The 26,457-nt window shown below is 48.4% G+C and overlaps 1 protein-coding gene across 1 annotated transcript; it reads left to right on the top strand.

Annotated features, from left to right (window-relative positions):
* The first annotated feature begins 1,464 nt into the window (after window positions 1–1,464).
* On the top strand, window positions 1,465–24,329 carry SLC1A5 (solute carrier family 1 member 5). Its single transcript, XM_069644579.1, has 8 exons — window positions 1,465–2,304; window positions 6,939–6,981; window positions 8,026–8,112; window positions 10,627–10,793; window positions 11,504–11,737; window positions 13,424–13,618; window positions 20,263–20,397; window positions 20,664–24,329. The coding sequence occupies exons 1-8, from the start codon at window positions 1,781–1,783 to the stop codon at window positions 20,902–20,904; spliced, it is 1,626 nt and encodes a 541-aa protein (XP_069500680.1). The 5' UTR covers window positions 1,465–1,780; the 3' UTR covers window positions 20,905–24,329.
* Window positions 24,330–26,457: the final 2,128 nt, after the last annotated feature.

The raw sequence follows: 26,457 nt of genomic DNA, 5'->3' as shown, positions 1-26,457 counted from the left end.
TCTCATGATCGTATATCAACCAAGGAACTGATTACTCAGAAATCGCCCACGTTTAAGAGAAGTACAATTAAGGGATGTAAAGAGCAAACAGCCGACAAGCGAAGACACAGACCACAGACGTGAAGCTAAAGCAAAGGAGTTCCATATAGGAGTACATGTATTAGTAAAACAAAGATAGCGGAAGAAAAGGGACACAAGATTCATGGCTGCACTATTCAAGGTGAGAGGGGTCAAGGGCATGATGGCGACGTGCCAGACAGAGTCGCAAGACTTAACAAGAAAGGCCTCATACTTTACACATCTACTAAGAGTGACAGAAGAAGATAGGACAGAGGAAGGAAGAGAGATAACAGAGGACCACGAGCAATCCTCACGCGAGATTGAGAAAGAACCGGTTCCCAAGGAACAGGGATCTGCAGCAGGAGCTAGACAGCCAAAGAAAATAAAGAGGCCATAATGACAAGTGAGGGCAGGGTGATTTCATGAGTGGATAGCCCTGGGACTTCAAGGGACTGGGACAATGAAGGAAATGGACCATGTGGGATGAGAGAGAGGAGGTGCAAGAGGGGCACTTTTGTATGGAGGTTAGATAAATCAAATAATTTAAAAAAATTCCCTCCATCTGTCCCTGGCCTGTATTCATAGCTCTCAACCATTTGAGTCGCAAAAGCGGGTGAAAACACCCGATTTTGTTTTTGGCGGGTGAGAGGCCCATTGAAATGAATGGGCCTGCAGGAGGCTTGGCGGGTGAGTCCACTCTTTAGAAGGCGGGTGACACCCGCCAGAAGCGTGTGAGTTGAGAGCTATGCCTGTATTTCTGCACATGGGTGCTAACTTTCGAGTATTCAGGATATTGGTGATTTGATTCATACTAAATGATTGCAACTGTGGGCTAGTTGGTCGGCCAATGAGCATACAGCGCATGCATGCAATGTTATATGTGATCTAGTGCACAGTGATATTGGACCCAGAACATACTGACTGGAATGCACAAACAACGAGATCTCTGACCTAGGAAGGTGTACCCCTCCAACCCCCCTTGCCATAGTGTTCATTTTAAGCTTTTCTTGGACTGTTTGCTCTTGCGATCAATCTTGCATCGCAACATTGGTGTATTGTCCTCAGAACATGACGATTTGAGTAAACGGAATAATATGCTTATGCAACTTCCCCTTTCGTAGATCCCCGAAGGCACACGTCACCAAATCGACTACACCTGCACTCGGAGATGCCATTCACTATTCAAGTGAGCAGCCCTCCGCCACCTTACTAGCGCGCTCGGCGCCAGCACCAGGGCTTCCCCTTTAAAGGGGCATCAGTTCTGGGACGCTTTTCAAAGGATACCCTGTGCTTCAATGGCAGCGGGGCCCTATTGGAGTGAAAAGCTCTCAAATAGGGCCGGGCGCCGCCACCATGGGGGGCTGAGTTTCCCGGAGCTGGTGGCACCCTATAGACTCCCGAAACACTCCCTGGTGGTGTTGGGCGATTCTTCTTGGGCTCGAACAGACTAGATACTGGAGGGCGCTCTGGGCACAGCGGTCTCTACATTGCTACTCGCCCCCAAGTGGCACGCCTTTGCAACGAGGCTCCGCCTTCTCCCATTTGCCCACCCCTTGCTTACTGTCATCACTCCCGCCCTCCGCTCCTGCCTCCTTTCCACGTCCAGCTTTCGTTGAAAAGGCTTTGCCGGGTACGGAGCCGCACAAAGTGGGACCGCGCGAGCCACCTGGAGCCCTTCAGCCCAGCACACCCCGGATCTTCCAGACGCCGCGCGGAGGCCATGGCAGCTGAGCTCAAGGGCGCTTCTAACGGGGACGTGGCCAACGGCGACGCGAGCCCCATGTTTCCCGCCTCGCCTCCCCCGCCGCCGGGCTGCGGAACCCGGCTCCGCGCCTTCCTCAAATCCAACGCGCTGGTGCTGCTGACCGTGCTGGGAGTGGTGCTGGGGGTGGCTCTTGGGCTGGGCATCCGCGCCGTGGGGCTCACCACTGCCCAGCAGCTCGCCTTCGGCTTCCCAGGGGAGCTGCTGCTCCGTCTGCTCAAGATGATTATCCTGCCGCTTGTGGTGTGCAGCCTGGTGGCGGGCGCCGCCTCCCTGGACCCTTCGGCGCTCGGTCGGCTCGGCGGCTGGGCCATGCTTTTCTTTCTGGTAACGACCCTGCTTGCCTCTGCCCTGGGGGTCACCATGGCCTTCATCATCCAGCCCGGAGCCGGGGCGAGCGTCAGCAGTCCCTCCCTGGGGCTCAGCGACGAAGGAATCCCCGACTCCAAGGACGTGGGCGACTCCTTCTTGGACTTAGTCAGGTGAGGTTGCTTTGTGCCAGGGAGACTCCGAGGAAGTGGTGGACTTGTATCTTATATCGCGATGATGGGCAGTACCCCGGAGAGGAGACCCTTACTATTCCCGAACCGTGTCATTTGGGAATTGGTTACTGTTTCACCAGCGTGCTGGTGGCTCGTCGCATCTACCGAGCTTTGTAAGGACACCTCACCCATAGACTGCCCAGCCTTCGCTGGAGCGGGTCCAGAAATAGTCAACCTTGCCTCTGCTTCCCGGAGGACGCCCCTGACCCCGAGGCAGTTGGTGCTGCACAGAGCCCCTACTGTGCCTGCCTGTCCTTAAGCTTACTCATGCCTGTGCTGTCATGGGTCTGTCCCCCGGATCCGGCCCCTCCCAGTGTCTGATGCAATGTTGGCAGTAGGTTGAGTGACTGAGGAGAACACATGGCCTCCCTCCGCCAGCACGCCCCGCGGCTCTGACGCAGTATGTCGCGAGAGCTTCCTTGCTTTGTAGTGTTCTGTAGTTATGGACGTAGCTTGGTGTTTTGGACCGAGCACGGCAACCGCCTCCAGCGTATCCACCAGATGCACGGCGTCGATGCTAGTTGCCGAGTCACGCTGAGGGGCGACTTTTGGTTCCCCCCCCCCTCCCGTTTCGTCCTCTGACACGGCACTTTACACAACTATCCTGTCATCTTGCAGCGTCTGTTTTTCACCCGCTGTCATTGTGTCCATACCAGCACGATGCTTTATGTTCCTAACAAAGAGACGTTTGGCACTAGGTCGCCCTACGCCCAGTCCCGTTTTCTCTGCCCCCGCTGTTTATTTTCTGAAAACTGTGCCTTGGTGCCATTTTCTGGAGTGCAAATCAAATGATGGGATATCCATCGTGGTTGCATCAGCCACGTGTGACGTGGGTAAACGGCTATGGTGGCGTAGATACCTGTTGTGATTAACTTTGCATTCATCTGGTGCAAGTGACTAGAATCTTGAGATGGAATGCAGGGCTTAGAATGTTTATCTATGAGTGAGTTCCAGGTTTGTTAGTTGCAAGGATGTAAGCCCTGAGAGAGGATGCCGGTGGGTGTCCTATGTCCCCTTTTACTTACCTGACTCTAAGGACTGTATTTGATGTCCCTGAACTTAAGTAAATAAGTTAACAGTTCACTGGAGTGTCAAAGTCATTTAAGGCCGGACCCTGGATTCTACAATACCTTTCTTCTTTCAACACTTTTTTTTTATAGTGTAGATGGATTTTGGTTTATTTTGCTATTGTTTCTTAATTTGTGTGTTTTGTTTACCCTTCTCACTCAGTGCACACCACTAAGCCGGTCTAGACTCTGGTACTTGGTTGTGTTGGATTGGAACTGGTGTTTGTCCTGCCTATTATACGCTTAGAAGTGCAAGCTTTTAATCCTTGAAATGCAAACGAGTGCCGGATGAGACACCCGGTTTTGTGGCATGGTGCTTGGTAGAGCACAACTTTTGGGGGCTATGTTTGCCTATATGTGAGTGTCCTAGGATCGTAGGAGGAAGGATGCTAACATGGATGTAGTAAGTTAGCCAATGCCACATTAGCAAGTCTTAATATGTAGCGAAATGCCTACGACTCCCACTCGCATTTTTGACACTTTTTTATTACAAAGAAAGGGATGGTTGCATGAAATGGTTTGATGCCCAAAGGCAACCTCTCATTCTTGGGCCCAGCCATGCTGTGGAGTTATCTTTTCCTCCTTCCTTCTCTTAAAAAAGTGGGGGTTGATTAAAGTCCTTGTGAACAGCCACTGGCGTGGCATTCTGCACTGCTACCGAGCTTTATCTCGGCCGCCTGCTTTACACAGCGATAATCTGAGCTGCACTGCGGTATCTTTGCCAATTGCTTTAATGATAAGAGCCACGATAATGGCAACCTGCTTGGAGTAGAGCCCGTCTGTGCCTCTGGCAGCGATGCTGTGACTTGCAGCTCACCACCTGGAGTTGAGGGCCCTCTGGTTGTAGGTATTGCGCGGTCCCGCGTGTAGTGAGAAGATCCACTTGAGCATCTATCCCCCTCACCTACCTGTAGAGTAGATATCCCGAGACAAACTTTCCAAAGGTACTTGGAGAGCCAGGTCCTCCTTAATGGCCACGACACCTGGGATTCCGACTTGATCTGATCGTACAGCTGCTTGCATGGCAAGCTTGAGGTATATGGAACATTCTTGAAGAGGGGTTATTTTCTTTTATTATTGACTTCGGCCAGTAAGACGGAGACCAAACATTAACTCAATGACAGAGGATTTGTAGGGCTTATCCATGCGGGTCCACTGCTTCCAAGAGTGAATGGTTGCCCTGTGCTCTGTCTTAACAAGGGGGGGGGTCCTGGGAGTCCCTCTGCTAGACATTAGTACTGGTTACGAGAGACTTACCCAGAGTCTTTAGCTCACTATCTTTCACAGAGAAGAAATATCCCAAACATATCAGTCTTTGTCCTGCCCTGGGGCAGTCCAGCACGAAATGCTAGGCAATTCTCCTCTGAACAAGAGTACCAACAGAAACCCCAGACACGTGTTTCGGTCAGTCAGACGGAGACCAAACATTAACTCGATGACTCAGAGGATTTGTAGGGCTTATCCATGCAGGTCCACTGCTTCCAAGAGTGAATGGTTGCCCTGTGCTCTGTCTTAAAAGGACGAAATTTAGGTATATCACATAATAACCAATTCCCAGTCGTCAAATATATATATACAGAAACCGGCCTTCGTGAATATTCCCTGGTGTCCATAGGACCGTCCTCGTTTGTTCAGTGTCCACGTGAAAGTCACTAGGTGGGCTGTGGCATTCTAAAGCTGCAACACACGCCTCTGCCCGTGCCTTTCATCCTTCTGCAGGAAGAACAACTCTGTGATGGTCCTTCCATTGCTGCAGATCACCTTCCTAGCGATCCGAGATAGTGACTTGCCAGCACACCCAAAACTTCTGAAATGCATGGTGCATGACTCCAGTGTCCAGTGAACTCTGCCATTGCTTTCAGCAGCTCCCAAAGCGTCATCTTTGAAGAGCAGCTCGATTCTCTAGGCACAGCTCACAGCACAACTCCTCCACTCAGGGGGACAACAAAAAGCGATAATGGGAAGCTTTGGAAGTTGCTGGTCTTTTCGTGAGACCAGAAGTCTGGTTTTAGTTGTAAGGGGCATTGGAGGTGTTAAATGGCAGGCGGTCATGATCTTGCCTTTGCAGTCTCCTTGTATGAGTTTTTAGGCTGGGGGGGAGGGGATGATGTCACCTAGCTCTATCCTTTGTAGCGATTTCTCCGTTTTTATTTTGGGCCACATCTCTGCCAACATTCATCACCTACTCTCTGTTTGGAATGGATGCAATTGAAATCGCTTTGCGGGAATTTCTGGAACAAGCTTGTGCCTGAGCTGCAGCAGAGACGGATTAAAAATAATGGCAGTTCCGCTTCAGGAGTCGCGCGGTTTGGGAGCAGATGGCGCGAGGACTGTTACCGGCGGGACTTTCGGCAGTCCCCTGCCCCCACAGCGGCTGGCTTCTTATCCGGGTTCGGCCTGATATTCTGGTTTCATGCAAAGGGCGCGCCTTATTCGTTCATTCTCGTACGTTACAGCGCACTGGCCGGGGAAGATGTGGGCGAGCCCCACTTGAGGTTTAACCTCTCACCCCTCCGGCTTAATTCTGTGGAAACCTGTTCTGCCACCGTTTCTGCGCCACCTCTGTCGCTCCCAGCTCCCCTCTCGTCTTGAGTAGCGAGGTTGCCCTATGCAGGCTCCATGCCTTCCAGCTTATTCTGCATTTGTGGCAGTTCTCCCCTGTTGTTCTTTCAGCATGCAGTGGTGTGCAAATAAAGTGCCGAGTCATATTTGGACAGGATGGCAGTGCCTGGGGCAAATTTGGCACCCCCAGCCGCCCTCTGGTGTCCCTATCCCGGGTCCCTGGTGGAGTATGAGGGGGGGGGGGGGCTGCCAAATTTGTATTTTCTCTGCTAAATGGAGCGCTGCTGCCAAACCAGCACTGGTGCACTAGTTACGTGTTTAATTCCACACTCCCGTGCTGGAGCGGGGAGTTGATCACTTCAATAGGGTGCTGCTACTAATCCAGCCCCGTGCAGCCTTTGCTGACCCATTTGAATAAATACAGACCATGTGAACAACCCCGAACATAAAGCAATGACAGACTTCATAAAATAATTAAAAAAAGAAAGTAAAAAAGGGCAGCTGTCCCTGTTGTAATAAAAAGCACCCCGCTCTCATGCTGATGCACCAGCAGGAGAGCAGGGCACATTTCACTTCAATAGTTCGCCTGTTGTGCCTTCTCCCTCCATGCCAGCTTGGGGGAGCCCTTGAAAGACTCCCCGGAGCTGGTGTAGCAGGTGGGCTAATATGACACCGCGGGCAACTGCCTGGGTGGCACATGCCTAAAGCCAGCTCTGTATTTGGATGAGCCAAAGGCTTCCGATGGAAGGCAAACAAACCCCTGGTTTTTTGGGGTCAAATTAACAAATGTCTAAAGCAGGGTTAAAAGTACAGTGTTCTCCTTAAGTGAGTATTGTGCTGCGCTTTGCTTCATTCAGAGTTGCTGTAAAACCTCCACAATTTTGCTTTGGCGAGCTTCTAAGACCGTGTTACTAATGGTTCCTTCCCACTTTCCCTTCTCCCCAGGAACATCTTTCCATCCAACTTGGTTTCAGCTGCTTTCCAGTCGGTGAGTGACTTTTTCTGTATATATGCATTCTGTTCATACACCCGTGTGCAATGTTATGATGGCTTTTGTATCGCTGTTGTGGGCTGTTGCATCTTGCTTTTTAATGCTTTCTGAAGAGGCCAGTCCTAAAGTAACTCCTCAACTGTGGGAGGAGTGAATCTGGTAAAATACCTGGCTTCCGAATCTGTGCGGGACTTGCAGTCACAGGTACTAATACCCCATTTGTCCCCCTCCCGCCCCCCATTTGTCCTTCCAGTACAATTGGGTAGTGTGTTGCACCCCTAGTTTGTAACAGGCGTAGATTCACATTTTCACTTTAATGTGCAGGAGTGTAGTTGGGGGCAGGGGGTATTTGCCTGCTTCCCTTAAAATAATATCTTGGTGATTGCTCCACCCTCTGGAGGGCTGCCCCAATTCCTCTGCTGCACCTTACATGTTAACCCCTGCGTGCACCCCCTTTTTACAAAATTCAGTTGCTTTCCCAGTCCCCTATGATTGTGAGCTGTACAATGCCGAGCAGTCGCCCGCCCATTGGTTTTTCCCAGTAGTAGTTTAGAAAATGTCTTGATGCCCTTTCCTTGAATGGTCTGTGTAGCATTAGGGCAATGAGCGTTAATATGTGCGGTTCTGGGCAGACAGTAGAGCAGTGATTGGCCGGTGACGCCATCCTTGGGGATGGAGGGGTTCCTTTTTTGGGGTAATGTTACTATGGCTTGAGCAAGGTTCTGCTGTCCGACGTGGCTGCGAAGGCCTAGGCTTTGTTAAAGTTCTGTTTCTCCTCCCCAGAGCCATCGACCATAAACGAAGGCGGGTGGAGGGAGAAATGTAATCGTATTATTAGAAAGGTGCACATGGTAGTTCTATTTTTTTAACGTGTAATGTGCCACTGCTTGTTTGATGGTGCAATAGAACTTAACCATTGGTTGCATGGGTTAAATTCGTGGCCCACTGCATTCGCTCATTGAAGTTTTACTACTTTTGCCTTGCTTATTCCTCACCCGCCATATTGCCTGTACTCATGCTTTTCCCCCTTTAACTCCACAGTATAGCACCAGTTACAAACTGATTACCATAAAGAAGAACTTTACCAATGAGCTGGGCGACATCAATGAGACGAGTATTGTTGAAAAGGTAAGGATGGATGCGTGTATTTATTAGTTGATAATGGATCCCCTGTGACACACCAGTCTGTCCCCCAAGCATATCTGCTAAAGCATTGGCCTCTCCTCGATCTTGAAATAAATGCAGGGCTTGCTTGAATCTTGCTCACTGCATTTGTTCCCCATCTCGTTTCCTCAAGCCATAGTTGCTAGCAATGGGTTTGGAATTTATAGTATACAACGTATTGGGAGTGGTGCATAGTTCTCACTTGGGGATCAAGGGTTGGTTTGGTGGCCTAACCTAACATGAGAGTGTTAAGACGGATTTCTGAACTCTGACCTGGTGGGCAGATGTTCAGAAGGCCAGCCTAGTTTCTTGGAACAGGGTAACCTTCTGGACAAGCCAGACCAATCAAGGTAGCTTGGCGGCGGTCAAGACTAGGTCTCAGGAGGGGTGAGGGTGACTGAAAGACCTCAATGAGCACACAGAGTAAAGGACACTTACAAATCACTCCCAGTCAGGTGTCGATATAGTAAAAATAATACAAATGCATTTATTTCAAGGTTTTTGAGTTTCAACACTCAAATCACAGTAATACTAATCCTATCTAAATACATATATGCAAGATCATTGGGGTCTAGGGTTAATGCACGAAATGGGTCCACAACCTAACGGGGAGGAAACGGGCAGTGCAAGTAGTCTTTAGACCCTTATGCATCCAACACACTCCTAACTAAGAGGCAGTCCAATCCCTAAGAAGAGAGGAGCCTAGTGCTCAAATGTACATGCAATGCTGGCGCACACAGTAATGCAGATGGGCAAAATGGGGTCTCTTCAAGGGTCTGTAGCAGCTCAGGAAGGTGGGTGAGGTGATGAAGAATAGGCTCCCTCTATTCGAGGAGGGCCTCCGATTGAGGGCAGAGTCGATTCCAAGAGTTGGGAATAGTTTGCTAGTTCGCACTTGTAATGGAAAGGAGAGGGGCCACCAGTTAGGGTTGCGATTACTTACCGAACAACGGCACACTCTGGACCAAACTTCAGCAGTCGATTCCACTTCGGTTGCCGATTTAAGTGCAGCAATTTGGCGGCTCTGAGGCTTTCAGCAACGAAGATACAGCAATGATTCCCAAACGGGACAGTGGCAATTTCTCCGCTCCTGGTGGATGGATCAGGCCAGTTCCACTGCAGGTGCGCTGCATTTGTGCCCCTCTTGCCCCTGAAAAGTTCGTTACAGCGGCGGGTCGACACAGTAACTGCGTATACTCCGGTTCGGGCGCACTCACTTTACTCACCCAGTGTACGAAATTCGGTGTGAGAGTGCCATGAACCACAGAGCTAGCGTCGTACCAACGGCGGCGGTATCAGGGCAAAGAGTCTGTTTAAGCTGGTCAGCACACTGGATGGCCCAGGGACCCTTACCAGAGAGCTTACTTGCATGGTTTGATGAAGGTGCCGAGAATAGTTGGTCCCACTATTCCAGTGGGTCAAAGCGTCTTTGCAGACCTTCTAGGACGACTAGATGCAGAGGGGTCTCACAGGATGACAGGGGGCTCAGGGTGCAAACCTTCCAGCGGGTCACCAGCGGTTCCTCGACTCGGCTTCTTGGATTCAGGATACTTGGGTCCTATCCTTTGTTTAGTGAGAACTCGAGAGATGAACGTGGTATGGGTGTTTGGGGCCTTTTCTTATCCAGAATTTCCTTCGCACCAAAACGAAGAGGACCCAATGGGAGATCTGCTCACATACAGGCATACCATACGTGGACCAATCGCGGACCACAGTGGTCCCAGGCATTCACAGCACTCCAGACTCTCTGGCACCCAGGATGTGTATTGGGAACAGAAGCTCCAGCCCACATACTGAAGGCACACACAAAGGTATGCAGAAGCCTGCGAAAGCTTGGCGTTTCGCATGAGAATGCATGCCCAAAATGGACAAAGAACCTCGTGGCATGGCCATTTTGCAGCCAGGCCACCTGTTCGTGCCAAACACAGTAATCGTGGTTTACCTGGCAGGAAATGGTTACAAATATACAAAATAAGCTGCCACCAGCCCTGTCCAAGGCACTGCCTTCTCCTAAAAAATCCTTCCTGAGTATCTTGGCCCTTTGGAAATGACTAATAGACCCAAGTGCACTGTACTGGAAGGTACACTGTACACTTGTTACATGTTGCAGGAAAGTTGCAACATTGAAAAGCACTAAGGGAAACAAAGTCTCCCAGTACTGACTGTTTTAAGGGCATGTCAGTTTCCCCATAAAAAGTGATCAAAAAGCTAGTGCAGCAGAAGGCTGGGCTCCTCTGGTAAAGTCAGATTTAACATCAGCAAAAAGTTGGTGGGTACACAACTGGAGGGAAAATTACACATAGATGTGAATCTTTCCTAACACTGAGGAACAAAGGAGTAGGCATTTATTGTTCTACATAAGTGTGTGTGCCATAGCCAATACAATATTTGTTTGTTATATGACGCCGAGTTCATGTGCTCGGAAAATACTTAGGTTGAGAAACCAAACACTTGCCGTCTTACTGTGTATTCCTCCAGGTTCCTTTTGGCATGGATGTGGATGGCATGAACATCCTGGGTCTTGTTGTGTTCGCTATTGTCTTTGGGATCGCCCTCCGAAAGCTCGGGGAAGAGGGTGAAATCTTGATAAAGTTCTTCAACTCCTTCAACGAGGCAACCATGGTCCTGGTCTCATGGATCATGTGGTATGTATCATTCAGTAACACTCCAACTCCATTTGGTGGAGGAAAAAATAATTCTGGATGAGTATGTTGTCATACCGGCTTGTTCTGTTCTCAGCCTCTTGCCTTTTCCCCTGCATTCCTTCCCATATGTTAACCCACCTTTCCTTGCTCCCTACAATAGTCAACTTCTCCCAGCACGCGTGCATTCCCTGGCCCTGATGAAAATCCCTCTCTTCACTCCACCTTCCTGCCCTCATGCCCATTTTCGCTTGCCCGCCCCAGTTTTTGCTCGCTTCAGTTCTGCTGTTGTAAGTTTAAAAGCTGAAATCCACTATTAAGGAAGGACAAGTTATTTATTTCCTAAAAGTATTCCATAGCATCTTCTAGAGCAAACAGTGTGGTGACGTAGGAAGGCCCAGTGGAATGTGACGATACAGAAACCAAAGCTGCTGTTCTCTAGCAGGCAGCCGGATGCAGGCTACTGTTGCCATTAAAGCAAGAGGACCATTTTTTTTGTCCCCTTTTTAGTGGCTGTGGCTTTTCAATGACTAATTGCCTCTTTTATTGGGTCTGCCCTTTTGTCACGTCTGCACTAGGTTGACCCGTCTCTTTACTGGGTTAGCTTCCACATGTGTATTGCATTAGCTTCTGCGGTTGGAATTCTTGTTGCATTTAGTATTCTGTGTCTTCTCCACTGGTCAAGATGACATTCACGCCTCTCTTGCCGGCAGGTATGCCCCGTTGGGTATCATGTTCCTGGTTGCTGGGAAGATCGTGGAGATGGAGGATGTTGTGGCTCTCTTCTCCAGCCTTGGCAAATACATTTGCTGTTGCATCGTGGGACACGTCATCCATGGCCTGATCGTCCTGCCGCTCATTTACTTCATCTTCACTCGGAGAAACCCCTACCGCTTCCTCTGGGGCATCTTCACTGCCCTAGCCACGGCTTTCGGCACATCTTCCAGGTAAGCTATCGCCTTCTGCTCTGTTCTGAGAGCATACAAGTTCCTGCAGGGGACCCTTTTTATGTAGAGCATGTTTGTGTTTTCTGCCCTGTTACCATGTACTTTAGAAGACCACTTGTATGGAATAAGTCTTACTACACAGTTGTAGGCTGGGCCACCTCATAGAAGGCAACGCACTCTGGTTTTGTAGCCGTACAACTCAAATTCAGTGCTCTGTTCACGTGAGATTGTTGCGCTGTCCTGTGCTACTCGAAGTCCATCAGTGTATCATGGGTCAGTTGTGTAACTTTCATGTCAAATGGATAAAACAAGGCGGTAGGAAGCTCTATCTAGATTTAATTAAGTTCAAAGAAAGCTGAGGGTGGTATAGGTTGGTGATTTAAGTGTGGGAAGTGTTCTGGTTTGTGCCAAATTTAGGTGGCTCAGACATCACAATCATCTTTTTTTTTTCCGTTCATATTGGTTCTACTGCCCTAGTCTTGGAAGCAAGATGACACGGAGCAACACTGGTTCAATCCCAATAACCTATCATATCAATGAGTGTGTCTCAAGTTATGTTACAAAGCTCCACATCACTGCTCTACAGGCCATAGAGTACTGAGGCTTTTCTGGAAGTTGTTCTATCCTGCCCCCGCTAGGGGCATCCAGGCCATAACATGCAGAGGAAAAGCAATAGTAGTGGGGGAAAGATGAAACTAACAGGAATTCAAGCAGAGGCGAGGTAGGTTAAAAGAAGGGGGCTCTTTGAGATACTGTTGGTGTGGCTTAAGGACCTCCGGCATAAATCTCACATCAGGGGCCTGTCTCGTCTGTGGGAATGTGATGTTGTGGATGCAGGCTGGACTAAGCCAAGCCTGGATTGTGAATCCACATAGCAGACCTTTTAGAGGGTGCATTCAGAGGTGCCTGTGGGAAGCGAGGCGTGTGGTTTTGTGATTGACTCGAGGTGTGCTCCAACCCCTTGAAGCATGGTTACTTTTTGTTGTCTCGGAATGCGTTTCATTTCTCAGACCAAACTAACTCCAGAATATGCTGTGACTGGCAACGCAGATGCAAAGGGTGACCAAGGCAAGAATAGACTGTGATTGTTTAACGTGAATGGAAACATGGAGGGAAGAAGAGGGGGTCGGGGTGGGGACGGGTGTCTGTCGTCCTATTTGCAGAGAAATCTCGTCTCCTTAGTACTATGTAGTGTTATTGCCTGGCACCTTTTTGTGTGGAAATGTTTTAGTGGGCGACATTTAGCTGAAAAAGAAACTTAAGAATACCCATTCAAATCAAGGCCAAGATGGACAGGGTGGTGTAGAGATTTGAACTTAATTGCTACTAATGCAGAGGAAAATAGTACAACTTTTTCCCAAGTGCGTCAGGTAGTGTAACTATTCACAGCAGTGAGGTTTGGAGAATGCAGCTTTAATTGCCTGCCAACATTGCCCAGTTAAAGTGCTTTAGGTCCATCTCACAGCACCGATGACGAGTAGCTCGCAGGGAGTCTGAGGCTGCAAGCCAACAGACTAGACACCAGTGTGTCAAAAGGCCTCTAACTGGAGGACCCTTCGACAATACAAACTGACACTAATGGGCAGTTCGGTGGCAGAGTTTAACAGCATCTTTCCTGTTTTTGTTATGACCATGCCACCCGTGGGTTGTTTGATGGTTGAAAACGGACTTGCATTCTTCCTGCAGTTCAGCAACGCTGCCCCTGATGATGAAGTGCGTCGAGGAGAACAACGGTGTTTCGAAGCACATCAGCCGCTTTATTTTGCCAATTGGTGCCACAGTGAATATGGATGGGGCCGCCCTCTTCCAGTGCGTCGCTGCAGTCTTTATCGCTCAACTCAACAACTATCCGCTCAACTTCATCCAGGTCATCACTATTCTGTGAGTACCATGTCACCCCTTCACACCGTCTGGCCATTGGCTAGTTTTTATTTGACTCATGGTGAGTAAGAAATTGTGTGCTTTTGTGTATGTGCCGAATTGAGGAGGCAAGTGACTTTTTTTTTATGGCTGCCTAGTAGTTTGCAAATGTAACTTTTGCCCCTGAACTGCAGTGATATATTCCAGAGGGGGTTACAAGTGACATGAGATGGACAACTCTCGCCATTTGCTCAGAACTCTTAGGTGAAATGCACCCACTAGTTGAAAGGTACCCGTCTATAATTGTTGTGTATGGCGCCCCCTTTTCAACTGCCAGTGCTGTTCCGTGGGAGGTGTAGAAAGGCAACCAGAGGCACTATATACAACATATAAAAAATAAATAAATACATTTAAAAAAAAAAGACGAGAGGCCTTATTACACGTGTGGCTGTGCGAGTAGAACATGGGCAGGTAAGTGCCCCTAATGGAATTGCTGTGTGTTTATGGCCCACTTCCTTTGAGTTTGGGGGCAAAGTGAAGAAAAATCTCCAGTATTTTCTGGAAATTGTTCACCATTTTCATCTCCAAAATAATTGAGATTTTACCATGGACAGACGAACCAGCAGCAGTACATCCTGGAATCCTATGGGGATCAACCCCGCCTTTCCGTCACTTGCAATCTGGTGGAATGACCGTGTTTTCAAGTGCCTTAAACGCCAAACGAGTATGGCGGTATTTCCTCAGGAAACGCCACTGAACTTGTTATGAACCCATGTGTGTGCAACCAGGCTTTAATTTCAAGGGGTAAGAGGGCTAACCCTTCAAATGTTGGGAGAGCGAGGGGCTAACTTCAGAGACTGGGGGGGAGGGGTGAACGCACTTTGGGGGTGCCTCTAACTTCTTTACAGATTCTATTCTAGTGCAGCTTCAGGATTAAAAGCAGTTCACTCCCTGCTTCATGTCTGAAACCGCGAATGTGAGGACTGCTGCGAGAATGAGCTGACTCCTGTCCCCATACCCTTCCAATCACTCCCCTTAAATGCAAAACACCCCATCACAATTTCAATTGCCTAAAAATGTATGCCTACAAATACAGTTGCTAGTAATGAAACGCTTTACACTAGTAATTGCTGGTACTTTTGTTAACTGTGCAGTCACAGGCACCTCTGTATTGTGTGTCCCCTTCTCTCCTGTCACGGCTCTGTAGGTCAGCCAGGTCAAGTCAAGATAGGTCAACATTTGGGGGTTGGGGGGGGTTGTGGTGGCTGGCTAAAGTCCAATTTGCCCTGTGGCCGTTGCCCCACTGAATGCGGCCAAAATTCCCTCCTCTCAGCCCTACAGATCTCTAATGAGGGAAAAAAAGAGACCTGATAGAAGAAATGCCCCCCCCCTGCTGTGACGTCATACACCAGTAAAATAGCTATATGGTTTGTACGCTTGCTACTAAGATCTGTGTGATATCTGCAGGTTCGAATCCCAGGAAGAATATTTATTTAACCTGATAGCAAATTTGAAAATTACATTTAATCATGTATAAATCACCACTATAATTCACATTTAGATTGCAGATAAAATAACATTAAAACAGTGCAGATGGCCAAACTCATGCCTGCCCTGGACAAATCATTCATTCAACACGCATCCTCCTACACACACGCATGCACAGAAGTGCATGTGTATACTTTTTTTTTTCTTAAACATTCAAATGACGAGACATTTCATGAAGTTTAACAAATGGGAAAAATGTGAAGTTTTTGTTAATAATTGCAATTTGCTTGATGACATCTCGAACAAATTTCAGTTTTCCGATCGGTTTTGATGTGTTGGAATTAACTAATCCACGTCTTCATCAGGGAATCCAAATTGTATACTAAAACAAGGTGTACACAATTTGACATTCATTCAAAACACAGTTCAACCATTCAAATTTTTTTTTTATAAACCATCCAAAACAGACAACTAAAACTAAACTTTGTGTTTTGAAGAAAATAATAAAATACAGATCTCACATTCCTGTATGCACCCATTATTAGTGCAGTGCCCCAGATTTCTACGTGCCTGTATGTTAGTGAAACCAAGAAACCGGTGCCCTATAGTGGAAGGGGGCTAAAACTGGGAACACACCTGGTTGTCCAGCTACTAATTCCCAGACTCACGTTTGCAGACACTGTACTGCAGGTATAATTCCTTTTTTACCTGGAATTGGTGGCCGGACAACCAAGTGTGTTTCCAGTCCACTTACTGTGCACACTTGGGCAGGTGGGGCATTTTTAGATATCACTAATGGTGTATTGTCAGATGGCCACCCCTGGTTTCAGCCACCTTCCACTATAGGGCAGAGGTTTCGTGGTTTCACTAACCTACAGGCACTTGGAAATCGGGGGCACTGCATTAATAATTATGGGTGCACCCAGGCATGTGAGATCTGTATTTCATTATTTTTTTCAAGCACATGCATTAATTAGTTTAGTTTTAGTTTTTTGTAGATTGTTTGTAAAATCTTTTTTTTAATGGTTTAATTGTGTTTTGTATTCATGTCAATTTGTGTACACCTTGTTTAAGTATACAATTTGGATTCCCTGATGAAGACGTGGATTAAATAATTCCAGCACGTCGAAACCGGTCGGAAACTGAAATTTGTTGATGTCCTCAAGCAAATTGCAATTATTAACAAGATCCTTACCAAAACCTGGCGACATTTTTCCATTTGTTGACCTTCATGACATGTCTCTTAGGTCGTCATTTGGATGTTTTTCAAAAAAAACGTATACTAATGCACTACGTATGTACGTATGTATGTGTGTATGAGGATGCGTGTTGAATGAATGATTGATTTGTCCCGTGCAGATATGAATTTGGCCATAGGCACTGTTATTTATCTGCAATCTAAATGTGAATTATAGTGGTGATTTATACATGATTTAACTGTTATTTTCAAATTTTTTTATCAAGTTAAATAAATATTTTTGTTACGCAATACTTGAATAGTCCCCTGGATAATTTTTCAGTATATATGCCTATGGTAATCCTACTTCCATATACAACACATGTCTCTTGTCCAGTTACATATTGGCATTCAACTTCTAATCCCTGTGCTGATCATGTACACAGGGGCCTGCAGGTAATCTAATTCTTGGGATCCGTACTTCTCTAACCGCAGTACTTTTTTAGCATCCTGAGTCAGGCATGGGGTGCCCAAAGTCTACTGGTATACTCAGACCTGTTTTAGAGCACTTTGCTTGCTTTCTATTCGTTCTGAAGACATTTGCTCTTAAAAAAACATGCAAGAGCTCTCGGGCAGTCTGTAGAAACATTTCAACAATCTTTACGCAGGGCTCCGGATTTAGAAACCCGTGGCCCTTGACTGTAGCCTTCTGGGTGACCTGGGGCTTTGTGAGCCGATAACTTCCTGCCTTTAGTGCTTGGATTAATTCCTGCCTTTAGTGCGGCAGGTCTGGCCACCCCAACTTGCTGGTAGAAGCCTTAACATGCTCCAGTTTTTCTTCTGAGGCACTCTACCCCAAAGGCCAGGTCTCAGACCTGATATTAGAGCTGGTCTCCTGCAGCACGAGTATGCAACTCGGAATGCAAGCAGTTAGTGCTTGACTGAGAATCGCTTCTGTAGATTAACCTGTGAAGAGGGTGTGAGCAGTGCTGGAAACGGCGGGCGAATGCGCCGCGGGACGCGGCATGGCAGGCGTCGCCCCTTAGTGGGGGTTGCCGGGCCAGAGACCCCCCCCCCGAGCCTCAGCTTCTTGGCGGCCCACGGGGGGAGGGGTTAACTCACGCCCGCGGGGGGGGTCGAGGGGGAGGGGGCCGCCCCGGAAGTGGCTGGGGTACCTGGGGATAGTTTGGGGGGGGGGAACAGGAAGCCGGGGGGGGGGGAAGACCCTACAAAAGGGTAGGATCGTCGCAGGAACGATCTCTTCCTCCGGTTTCCTGCCCCCCGCCACGTGAGGTACAAGAAGAAGCTTTTTTGAAGCGCCTGCCGTCGTCTGTTCCAGCTGCGGTTGCTGTGTCCGCTTCCAGCAGTTCCTGTGGAGGAGTTCGGGCATCGTTAGTGAAGGTTCCTGCCCCAGTGGTCGGTTCGGGAAACGCGGTAAAGTTGCAGGTGAGTGTGTGGGCACTTGGACAGGTCCGGGTTACGGGTAGTGGTTGTTGTGGGTGGCCTATGCCCCCCCCCCGTCAACGTCTGCTCTCCGCTGTTGCCCTTTCCCCTGTTGGACAGAGCCCAAAGCCTCTGCGGCCTTTTCCTGATTCCCACCCCTGGCTGCTGTACCGGGTCCCGGCTGCGTGTCCCCCTATGCCCCTGCACGCTCTCCGTTTTCCCCCGGCGTCAATGTTGCGGGGCTGCCTTAGTCAGGTGGATGGGTGCTGGGCCTCGGAGTCTAGGCCCCGTACACTGTAAGCATCCAGCGTGGGCGCGGGCACTGGCGATCGTGGGTCACCGCCCAACCATGGGGGGGGAGGCGGAAGAGTTGCTCGAGTGGCGTGACGTGCTTGGGTGGGGCAGCGCGGGGGAGGGGGGCAGTGGCGGAGGAGGCTAATGTCGCTCACCCGCGCGGGTGCGGGGGGCTAGGGGTGGTGTCTCACGCGGGGGCCGGGAGAGGCACGCGCGCTTGGTGTAGGTCCGGCCGGGGCTTATGTTTTGGTACCGCTGTTAGGGGCCTGCAATTTTCCCTCGGATGGGTACGCGGGCGGCGAAGGGCTGCCGCGCGGTTTCGGGAGGGCGGGTCCAGCCGGGGGGGGGGGGGGGGGGGGCGGAGGCGGGGACTCCGAGGCGTGTTTACACGGCATGCCCGGGCTAGGCGGGATGTGGGGTTGGTGGCGGGGTCGGGATCCGGAGCGGGAGGCGAGCGGGGGATGGGCTGGCGGTACACTGCTGCGATCGATGGGAAGGGGAGGGCAACCGCGGGAGCTCCAAACTAATATTCTAACGTTTGTTCTCCTGTACCCCATGAGACTAGCTAGTCGCTCTTGTACTCGTTGTTACGGTGGCTCTTTCTTCCTTGGTTAGCAAATTAATTTTACTTTTAATTAGCACATGTTCTGGTCCCGCGGGGGGTGGGGGCCTGCAAGCTTTCCCTGGGATGGGTGCGCGGGTGGCGAGTGGATGCCGTGCGGTTTCGGGAGGACGGGCGGGGTGGATGCGGGGACTCCAAGGTGTTTTGCACACGGGCATGCCCGGGCTGGGCGGGATGTGTTGTTGCTGCGATCGATGGGAAGGGGGGGAATAGGAGGGTGGGTGGGGGTGACGGGGGGGGAGCGGGGGTTGGGGAAAGAAAAATGGACATTTACTGGGGGAACTCAAGTTGAGGAAGCTCCCTGCAGCAGTTCAGTCTCTGCCCCTGATGACGCTCACAGCCGTTTCCTGACCGCTGTGTCTGAGACACGGCAAGACACGCGCCAGTTTCCTGAACGTTCTGTCTCTGACACATCATTCAAGAGGCTCACGGCAGTCGCGGCAGAGAGTGACCTCAAATTGGGGTGGGTTGGGCCTCGTCTCTACACGGAATGGTGCTCCGGGAAGACCGTTTTTGCCAGAGCACAGCTCCAACTTGTTCTGTTCCAAATCCTCCCCTGGGGAGGTAGATTCAACTGTGTGCCCACCTTTGCGGCATTACTGCCATGTCTGCCTTTCAGATTTCTGAAGGAGCGAGTTGGAACCTTGCTGCAGATCCTTGATAGCAGACAGCACGTCATTAACGGGGAAAGTGCACACAAAGCAATGTTACAGTGTCGTTGCTGGGAGGGGGGCAGGCCCCTCTGAATTCTTGTGGCCCTCCACCTCAGCTGGGTTACTTTCTCTGCACTCTCTGCTGTGTCCGAAAGCACAGCACACACACAGGGCCACAATCAATGCTTCCCCACATCAATGATGAGCTGTTAAGTCACTCTGCAGCCAAGAGCAGCCCCTCCAATCAGAATGTAGGGCACAAAACCACTAATGATGGGTCATCAGTGACTTAATGGTTTAGTGCCTACATTCTGATGAGAGGTGCACAAAAGGGGTGTGGTAGTTGGTGTGCACAAAAGATTCTCTGCAGGAGTGCTTTTGACATCACACAGTGCCCTTTTGTCTGTGCCCCCCCACCCTACTTTTGTATGTGGCCTCCTCTGTTCCCCTCCTAAATGTGATTCCAGGCGACGCCACTGGATATACATTGCCTGGTTTTGGAGGCGTAACTTCGAGATAAGTAACAGTTGCCCGCTCATTGTTGCTCTAACTTCGTAGGCTTCCTCCACAAACTTGAGGGGCTTACATACAGTGTGCCGGGCCTGATGTGCTGTTTACAGTGCAAAGCCGGGTTTACATACAGTGTGCCGGGCCTGATGTGCTGTTTACAGTGCAAAGCCGGGCTTACATACAGTGTGCCGGGCCTGATGTGCTGTTTACAGTGCAAAGCCGGGCTTACATACAGTGTGCCGGGCCTGATGTGCTGTTTACAGTGCAAAGCCGTTTGCCTTGTTTCAAGGACAGCAGTGGATTTTGATCTCGTGGGGAATGCGTCCTAAACTCCTATTGGCATGAAACGAAGGCAGGGGGGAGTTTGAGGTCTGTGGTCGTTTCATTTGTCCCTGTGGGGGGGGTAGAGGGGTGTCTCGGAATTCCGAATTGTAGGGACTCATTGGGTTCTAATTGTGAGCTCCTTTCTGTCTTCCAGCGTCACAGCCACGGCCTCCAGTGTGGGGGCTGCGGGAATCCCTGCTGGAGGTGTCCTCACACTCGCCATCATCCTTGAAGCTGTTGGGCTGCCCACCAATGACATATCCCTCATATTGGCAGTAGATTGGCTTGTGTAAGTATGACCAGCGTGTTTACTGTGTTACCTGCCCATGTTTTTCCTCTTCTCTTTTGAGAGCGAGGAATTGCTATTTTTCATTTTTGGAATTGGGTGGTTTTTGTGGTTGCACTACGAGTGCATTTGTTAGTTTTTTGTTGGACTAGGAAAAAGATCAGGTTAATATTAAACAACTAGGTGGAAGTTATGGGTCATGAACCTGTATGGATATTTCAACTCTATTGGAGGCCTTCTATACATTTATGTATGATTTTTGGTTACAGGGACCGGACCTGCACCGTTCTGAACGTTGAGGGTGATGCCTTTGGAGCGGGGCTTCTACAGGTCTACACGGAGCGAACTGCTGCTAAAGCCGGAGAAGGCGATGAACTCAGAGAAGTCAAGACTGAGGCGCTTGCACCCAGTGGAGTGTTGCACGAAGAGGAAGTATCCCCCCTCATGAAGAAGGAGCTGCAGGTCTCCATCGAAGGTGTGGGGAACCTTGAGAAGGAGTCTGTTATGTAAAGTTGGCGCTACTTCTGAACTTCAAGCAGCTTCAAATCTACAAGCAGCAAAACTTGAAGCATTGTAAATTCCCGGGGCTTCCTGACAGTGGGACAGAACTGACATTCAGAGACATGTCCTGAAGCCCAGAATCTGCTGCGTCTCCTGCTCCTCTGTGGAGCAGAAGCATGGTGGTTTAATACGACCCTGCTAGGAAAATTGTGCTCGGCGGGCTAATAGAGCATCCCCACCCCTGTGGTGTGTGGGTTTTTAATTGTATTTTTTTGATCTGCTTCACATCTTTCACCAGTCTTCAACCCACCCCATTCTCCCTGTGTCAGGGGGAGCTCTGTGCTGCCAGCCACCATGGCACCAACCTTGTGTCTATTGAAGAGGAGGGTAAGGGGGAGAATTCACTTGCCATTATAGGATGGCGCGAGTGGGTACATTTAATTCTAATGATGCAAGCAGTGCCAAAAGGTGGTCACAGAAGTAGTACTTATTCCCATCAGTTGCTTAACTTGGCAATAGAGTCGGAGGAAGGGTGTCCCCCCGTGCCATGTAGAAGGTGTTCCAGTGGTTCGCTCCACTATATTTCCAGGCCCAAATCACTGCGGCGTAGTTTCCATTTTCCTGATTTAAAAAAATAAGTTGACATTTTTATTTAAGCTTTAATTTAAAGTGTGGTTCGAACTTCAATTTATTTTCCTTCTTGGAAACATATTGATCAGTTCCGAGAGAGGAAGTGACTATAAATTATCCAAGTTGTTTCATAAATGTAAGTTTGCTCGTTGACATTGCTGTTTTGTGATGGCTGCCACAAAGCCTGCTTAATGAACCCACTGACCCTCTTCTTATCTCGCATCACACGCAGTGGCTCAACAGGAAATCAACTCATTTAAAAAAAAACGAGTTGGGTGAGCATTCCTCCCCATTCCACAATTTCTGTGACTAGCTCTTTCTGTGACCTACTTCTTCTTCCCCAGTGGTGGGTTTTAGGCTGTTGTAAGAGGGTCATGGGACTGGTTTAGTGTGGGTTGGTGGGACAGGTTTCGGGATGAGTGGAGGTTAGCACAATTAAGACCTTTTTATATTCAATGCTGCCATTAATGGGAGCTTATAGGATGAGAACTTTATTTTCATACAACATATAAAGGAGAGGTTGTTGTTTTGTCTTCGGAATTTAGTTGAATTCTTGTGTGGTGTGTACTCCTGCAATTCTTCTGTGCAAACACGTTTTTGAACAAAACCTCTGTATTTGTTGTAAAAGGTGAAATTGTACTCCCAGTCGTTTGCGTAACCTTCCTTGAGTATGAGGTAGGGACCACACCTGTGCTGGTGTTTGTGTCTTTTTGTGTTTTTCATGATCAGAACTGACAGGATGCTAGACATTGGTATTTGTAGAGTGATGTCTTATGTGTTGGGAACTGGACCAATTTAGACACTCCTCACATGTTCACCATCTACCTCTGCTTTGCTGGATTTATTGTTCTCCAGCATTGTTGTGTGTGGAGTTGGACACATTGTATCGCTAGTTGGATATTTATCATGTATTTATTAGGAGGTTCAGGAAGAGTCGGAAAACGCCAAGAGTTTGCAAGCTGCTTTCAGCGTCATATAGAGCTTTCTGGTGTGGGGATGGGAGCCAAGCACCCTAACCTATATCCATTTCTCCCTAGCAGTATGAGGCTTCATCCCCCCACCCTCCGCCGACCCGGACCCTTTTCAAGTATGCAATTGTAGGTTTATTTTCTGTAGTGGAAATTAGTGTCTGGAACGTGTTGTAGGGATGATGTGGTATTTCTCATGAAAATCATAGTACAAGAGTCACCTGCCTTCATCTGTGTTGTGGGAATCGCTTGCATATATAGCCTCCATATTACCAAAGACCCTTCCATATTTCTGCAAATCTTGGTCATCCGTCAGAGTGCCTGCATGAACTCTGCTCTTTTTTTTTTCTTTTTTTTTTAAATAAAATAATTTTTTTTTTTTTATCACCTCCTCTTCCTTGGTCTGTGTACCCCTCACCAGAGGCGTTGCTAGGGGGGGGGGTGCTGAGGGGTCTTTTGGTTGTAGCCCTGGATAGAAGCTCAGGGGTTACAACCAAAAAGGCTAGCTAGCCCCCAGTACCAACAGTGCCAAAATTAGCATAGCCCCAGATCTTTTCCAGACCTAGCAACACACCTGCCCCTCACCATCACAAAAATCGTAAGCACTCCACAACTGTGTTCCCTGTCCTGAAAGTTCTCTCCCTTTCATAGTCTTAACCTAGTGCCAGTTGCTTACTAGGCACCCCGCCCCAATCCAATCTCTCAATCGTTGAATGGAAGTAATCGTCCCTTCACTGTCTTTCCCCTCCCCCCCACACCCATGAGATGTTGTGTAGGTCATCGGGTCTACTCCCTGCCCCCACTGGCTAGGGCAAGATAATACGGCTTTTCTTTATGCCAAGCAAGGGTCAACCCATCTCGCCACTCTGAGTCTTCAGCCCAGACTGAGTTTAACAGCTGCTAGGTTACAGTTTGTGACCATCTGACGGGCACCCTTTCTTCAGATCATTCCTGCTTTATTCGTTTTGTACCTGGATTGTTTTCTCAACGCGTGTATATATGTGTTTAACATGAAGGCAATAAAGCCAAGAGAAACCTGATATTTGAAAGCACAATAAGGGTGGATAGCTCGGGGGCAACGCGGTTGGCTTCAGCGCAATACCGGTTTGAATCCTCACCCCACGCTTCGAAACCAATCTCTGGTATTAAGCGCCTTGTTAAAGAACACTTTTAATGTGGCATGTTTTGTTGCTCCCCGTCATGCCCGCCAGTCCTGACACTCTTACTTGCATTTTCAGTCGGGCTCTGAAAGTGGGCATCCCATGCACCATTAAGTGAATGCTGTTATGGGTAGTGGCCTGAGAAACGAAAGCCAGATCCTGCCTTTTCAATTATTGTTTAGAAGTACTGTGAGCTAGTTGAGCACGGCAGACCTGGCTCTTCCCTGGCCCTGTCGATGCCCTAGCATTGCAATGTAACCTTGCTGATTTCAAAGAACTGCACATGGTACTGGAATGGCACAGACTGTACCCTGTTCTCAGTATAAAGAGCTTCTGCAAGGAAATAGTCTGCCGAGCAGAACAAAGACCTTCGATTGTCTTTTCCCTCCCTTTAAAAAAAAAAAAAACATTCTGAGTAAAGGACTCCCTCCATGTTCCATTTCAATGGCAGTCTCCTGGCTTGGAAGCAGCTCGTTTGCCTTTGTCCTTTTGGCATCAGAGGAGCTGGCGTGGATTTTGCGAATCAATAGAGCTTTGGTAATTTGTGCTACAGGCGACCTCTAAGCAGAGGGGTTCCACTCTGCTTTGCTTGAAGGCCGTGCTTGTTTTTCAATGTAATTTAAGCTGTACAGTATGACTCCATTTGTAAGATAATAAAGTAGAGTGACTTTTTTTACACACTGCTTCCGTTTGTCTCTGCTTCTCCGTGTTAATGGATACTGCATTGCTATGTAGCTCTTCTAACTCACCTGTGTCCTATTTATGCCCCGTCTATGACTTGGTGACTGAGTGAAGCGGGCTGCAGGGAAGGACTGTTCTTTTACTTTCTTTTTTTATTTTCAGAATTGCATGCGTCTAGAGTAACGCACAGGACGTCTTTATGCACTTAAAACCTGTGTAAAATGGCCCTTTTCCTGAAAACGGATGAATTGATATTCCCTATTGAGGGGGTATCATTGTACTCTGTTAGTGGACACTGACTGGACCTGGGCGCACTATGCTCCCCAGGATAGCTGCCTTTCCAGCATCTATGTGACATTTACCGAGGTGGGGCCGAGTGCTTTACCAGTCTCGCCGTTTTCGTCTGCCACATGGATCAAAATCTGTGGGTGCAAATGTAAGCTGGTTAGCGTGTCATCAAGAGCAACCAAGGAGCTATTTGGAAGTCCACAGGCCAACTCGTGCCAAACCACTACACCTGTGTCCTCACCTACGTGTTCAGGAATATGCAATTTATAAAGCATCATCCGTCCAATGTGATGGACAAGAGGTTTGCATCCCTTATGGAATATTCTCCAGCGGTAGCACCCATTCATTGAGTGATGCCTCAACTCCTGCTAATCAAATGTTTATTTTGGTCCCTTCTGCCATCGGGGATTGCAAGTGCACGTACCATTCATTGACTGGGTAAACCCTGAGGCAATGTGTGGATGGAAAGGGATGAGGAAAATCTGAAGTTGATTTTTTTTTGTTTTGCAAGATACCAGTAGTTAATTGTTCTGCTTGCATGTTAATCTATTCTCGTTTAGTGTAGCTGGTGACTCTACGCGTGGGAGAGTAATATTTGAATGTGCTGCATGCATTTTATGCGTGCAGGTATCCTCTTCAGTGGAGATGCTGGGGGGGGAATAGGAGGGGGCTCTGAGTGATGGGTATTAGTGTGTCTTTACGGTTCTCCGCTATGACTAAAAGGTGAACCTCAGCACTTTTAAATGTTTGGGCACTAATTGTCTTTGGTTAACTGGTAAGAGTGAAATAAGGGTTCCATGTGTTAAAATCGCAGCAAAAATGGCCGTGTACACAAAACATCGCGGCAAAAAGGCCGTGGTTTGACACCGTGGTAAAAACCACGGCCTTTTTTCCGCGATTTTTTTTTTTTTTTTTTTTTTTTTTTTTTTTTTTTTTTTTTTTTTGTGTGTACACGGCCAGTAGTTTGGTAAGATGACGAGGGCCTTGTCCCTAGTTTTGTGGAAACACGCTGAAGACCAGCAATTTCATTTACAAAAGTGAAAACATGGCAGCATCGAGAGGATTTAAAGACTCCAGGAAATGGTCATGGGTAATACAAGTTCTGCCATCATGTTTAGGAATACTTTTAAGACTCCACTACTGGAAGACCCATCCTAAACAGAGGGCAGTCTTAGAAGCATTTTATGGACCTAAAAAAAAGTCAAAAGGCATAACTAAAGCAATGAGTGACACGCTGTAGTCTAAATTCGTCATATTAAGGTGATTCTAATGTCTGCCTCTCAAAAGCCTCTGTCTGCAAGGTAAGGGGTTAATTACAGCTATTAAGCAGCCATACATTGCCCCGAATTACAGTACTTGGCTTGTCGACTTTTCATTTTGCTAGTATTTAACATGAAAACTTGTGACTGGCTCTATGATGACAAAGAAACTAGTTGCAGTAATAGTTTCACAAATGTTTTGATGACGTTTGGCTCGCTCTGAGGCTTGACCCTGTCTTGACTGGCTCATTGTTCAATGCTCTTTCATCTTCCATCCATACGAAACTCCTATACCTAGTATATAGTATCCAGAGCAACAGATACTTTCGCACTGGCGCTCTGAAATGTTTCCCATCAGTGATCCAAGCATTTAATCTTTGTTTACTTTGGGCTGAATTATTAATAAGTGTGCTGTGGGCTTTACTGTTTGTTTCCCAACAGGCGGTGTTGCACACGTTTTACCCACCTCTCCACTTTGCCATACCACTGTGCTTTGGGCCGCGTACCCAGTTTGATATTCATTGTTCCCCATTAGCCCCAGCTGGCTTTTTCCCATTCCATCGGCATAGCCTTGTT

The sequence above is a fragment of the Ambystoma mexicanum genome, chromosome 2p, assembly GCF_040938575.1.
Source record: "Ambystoma mexicanum isolate Mex_15411 chromosome 2p, UKY_AmexF1_1, whole genome shotgun sequence".
NCBI classification, from domain to species: domain Eukaryota; kingdom Metazoa; phylum Chordata; class Amphibia; order Caudata; family Ambystomatidae; genus Ambystoma; species Ambystoma mexicanum.
This window is presented reverse-complemented; position numbering and strand designations above follow the sequence as displayed.

Excerpts from the sequence above, each read along its gene's own strand:
- SLC1A5 (XM_069644579.1), top strand. The coding sequence starts at position 1,781 with ATGGCAGCTGAGCTCAAGGGCGCTTCTAACGGGGACGTGGCCAACGGC. Across the intron at positions 13,619-20,262 it reads ATCCAGGTCATCACTATTCT|CGTCACAGCCACGGCCTCCA; the intron begins GTGAGTACCATG and ends TCTGTCTTCCAG. Across the intron at positions 20,398-20,663 it reads TTGGCAGTAGATTGGCTTGT|GGACCGGACCTGCACCGTTC; the intron begins GTAAGTATGACC and ends TTTTGGTTACAG.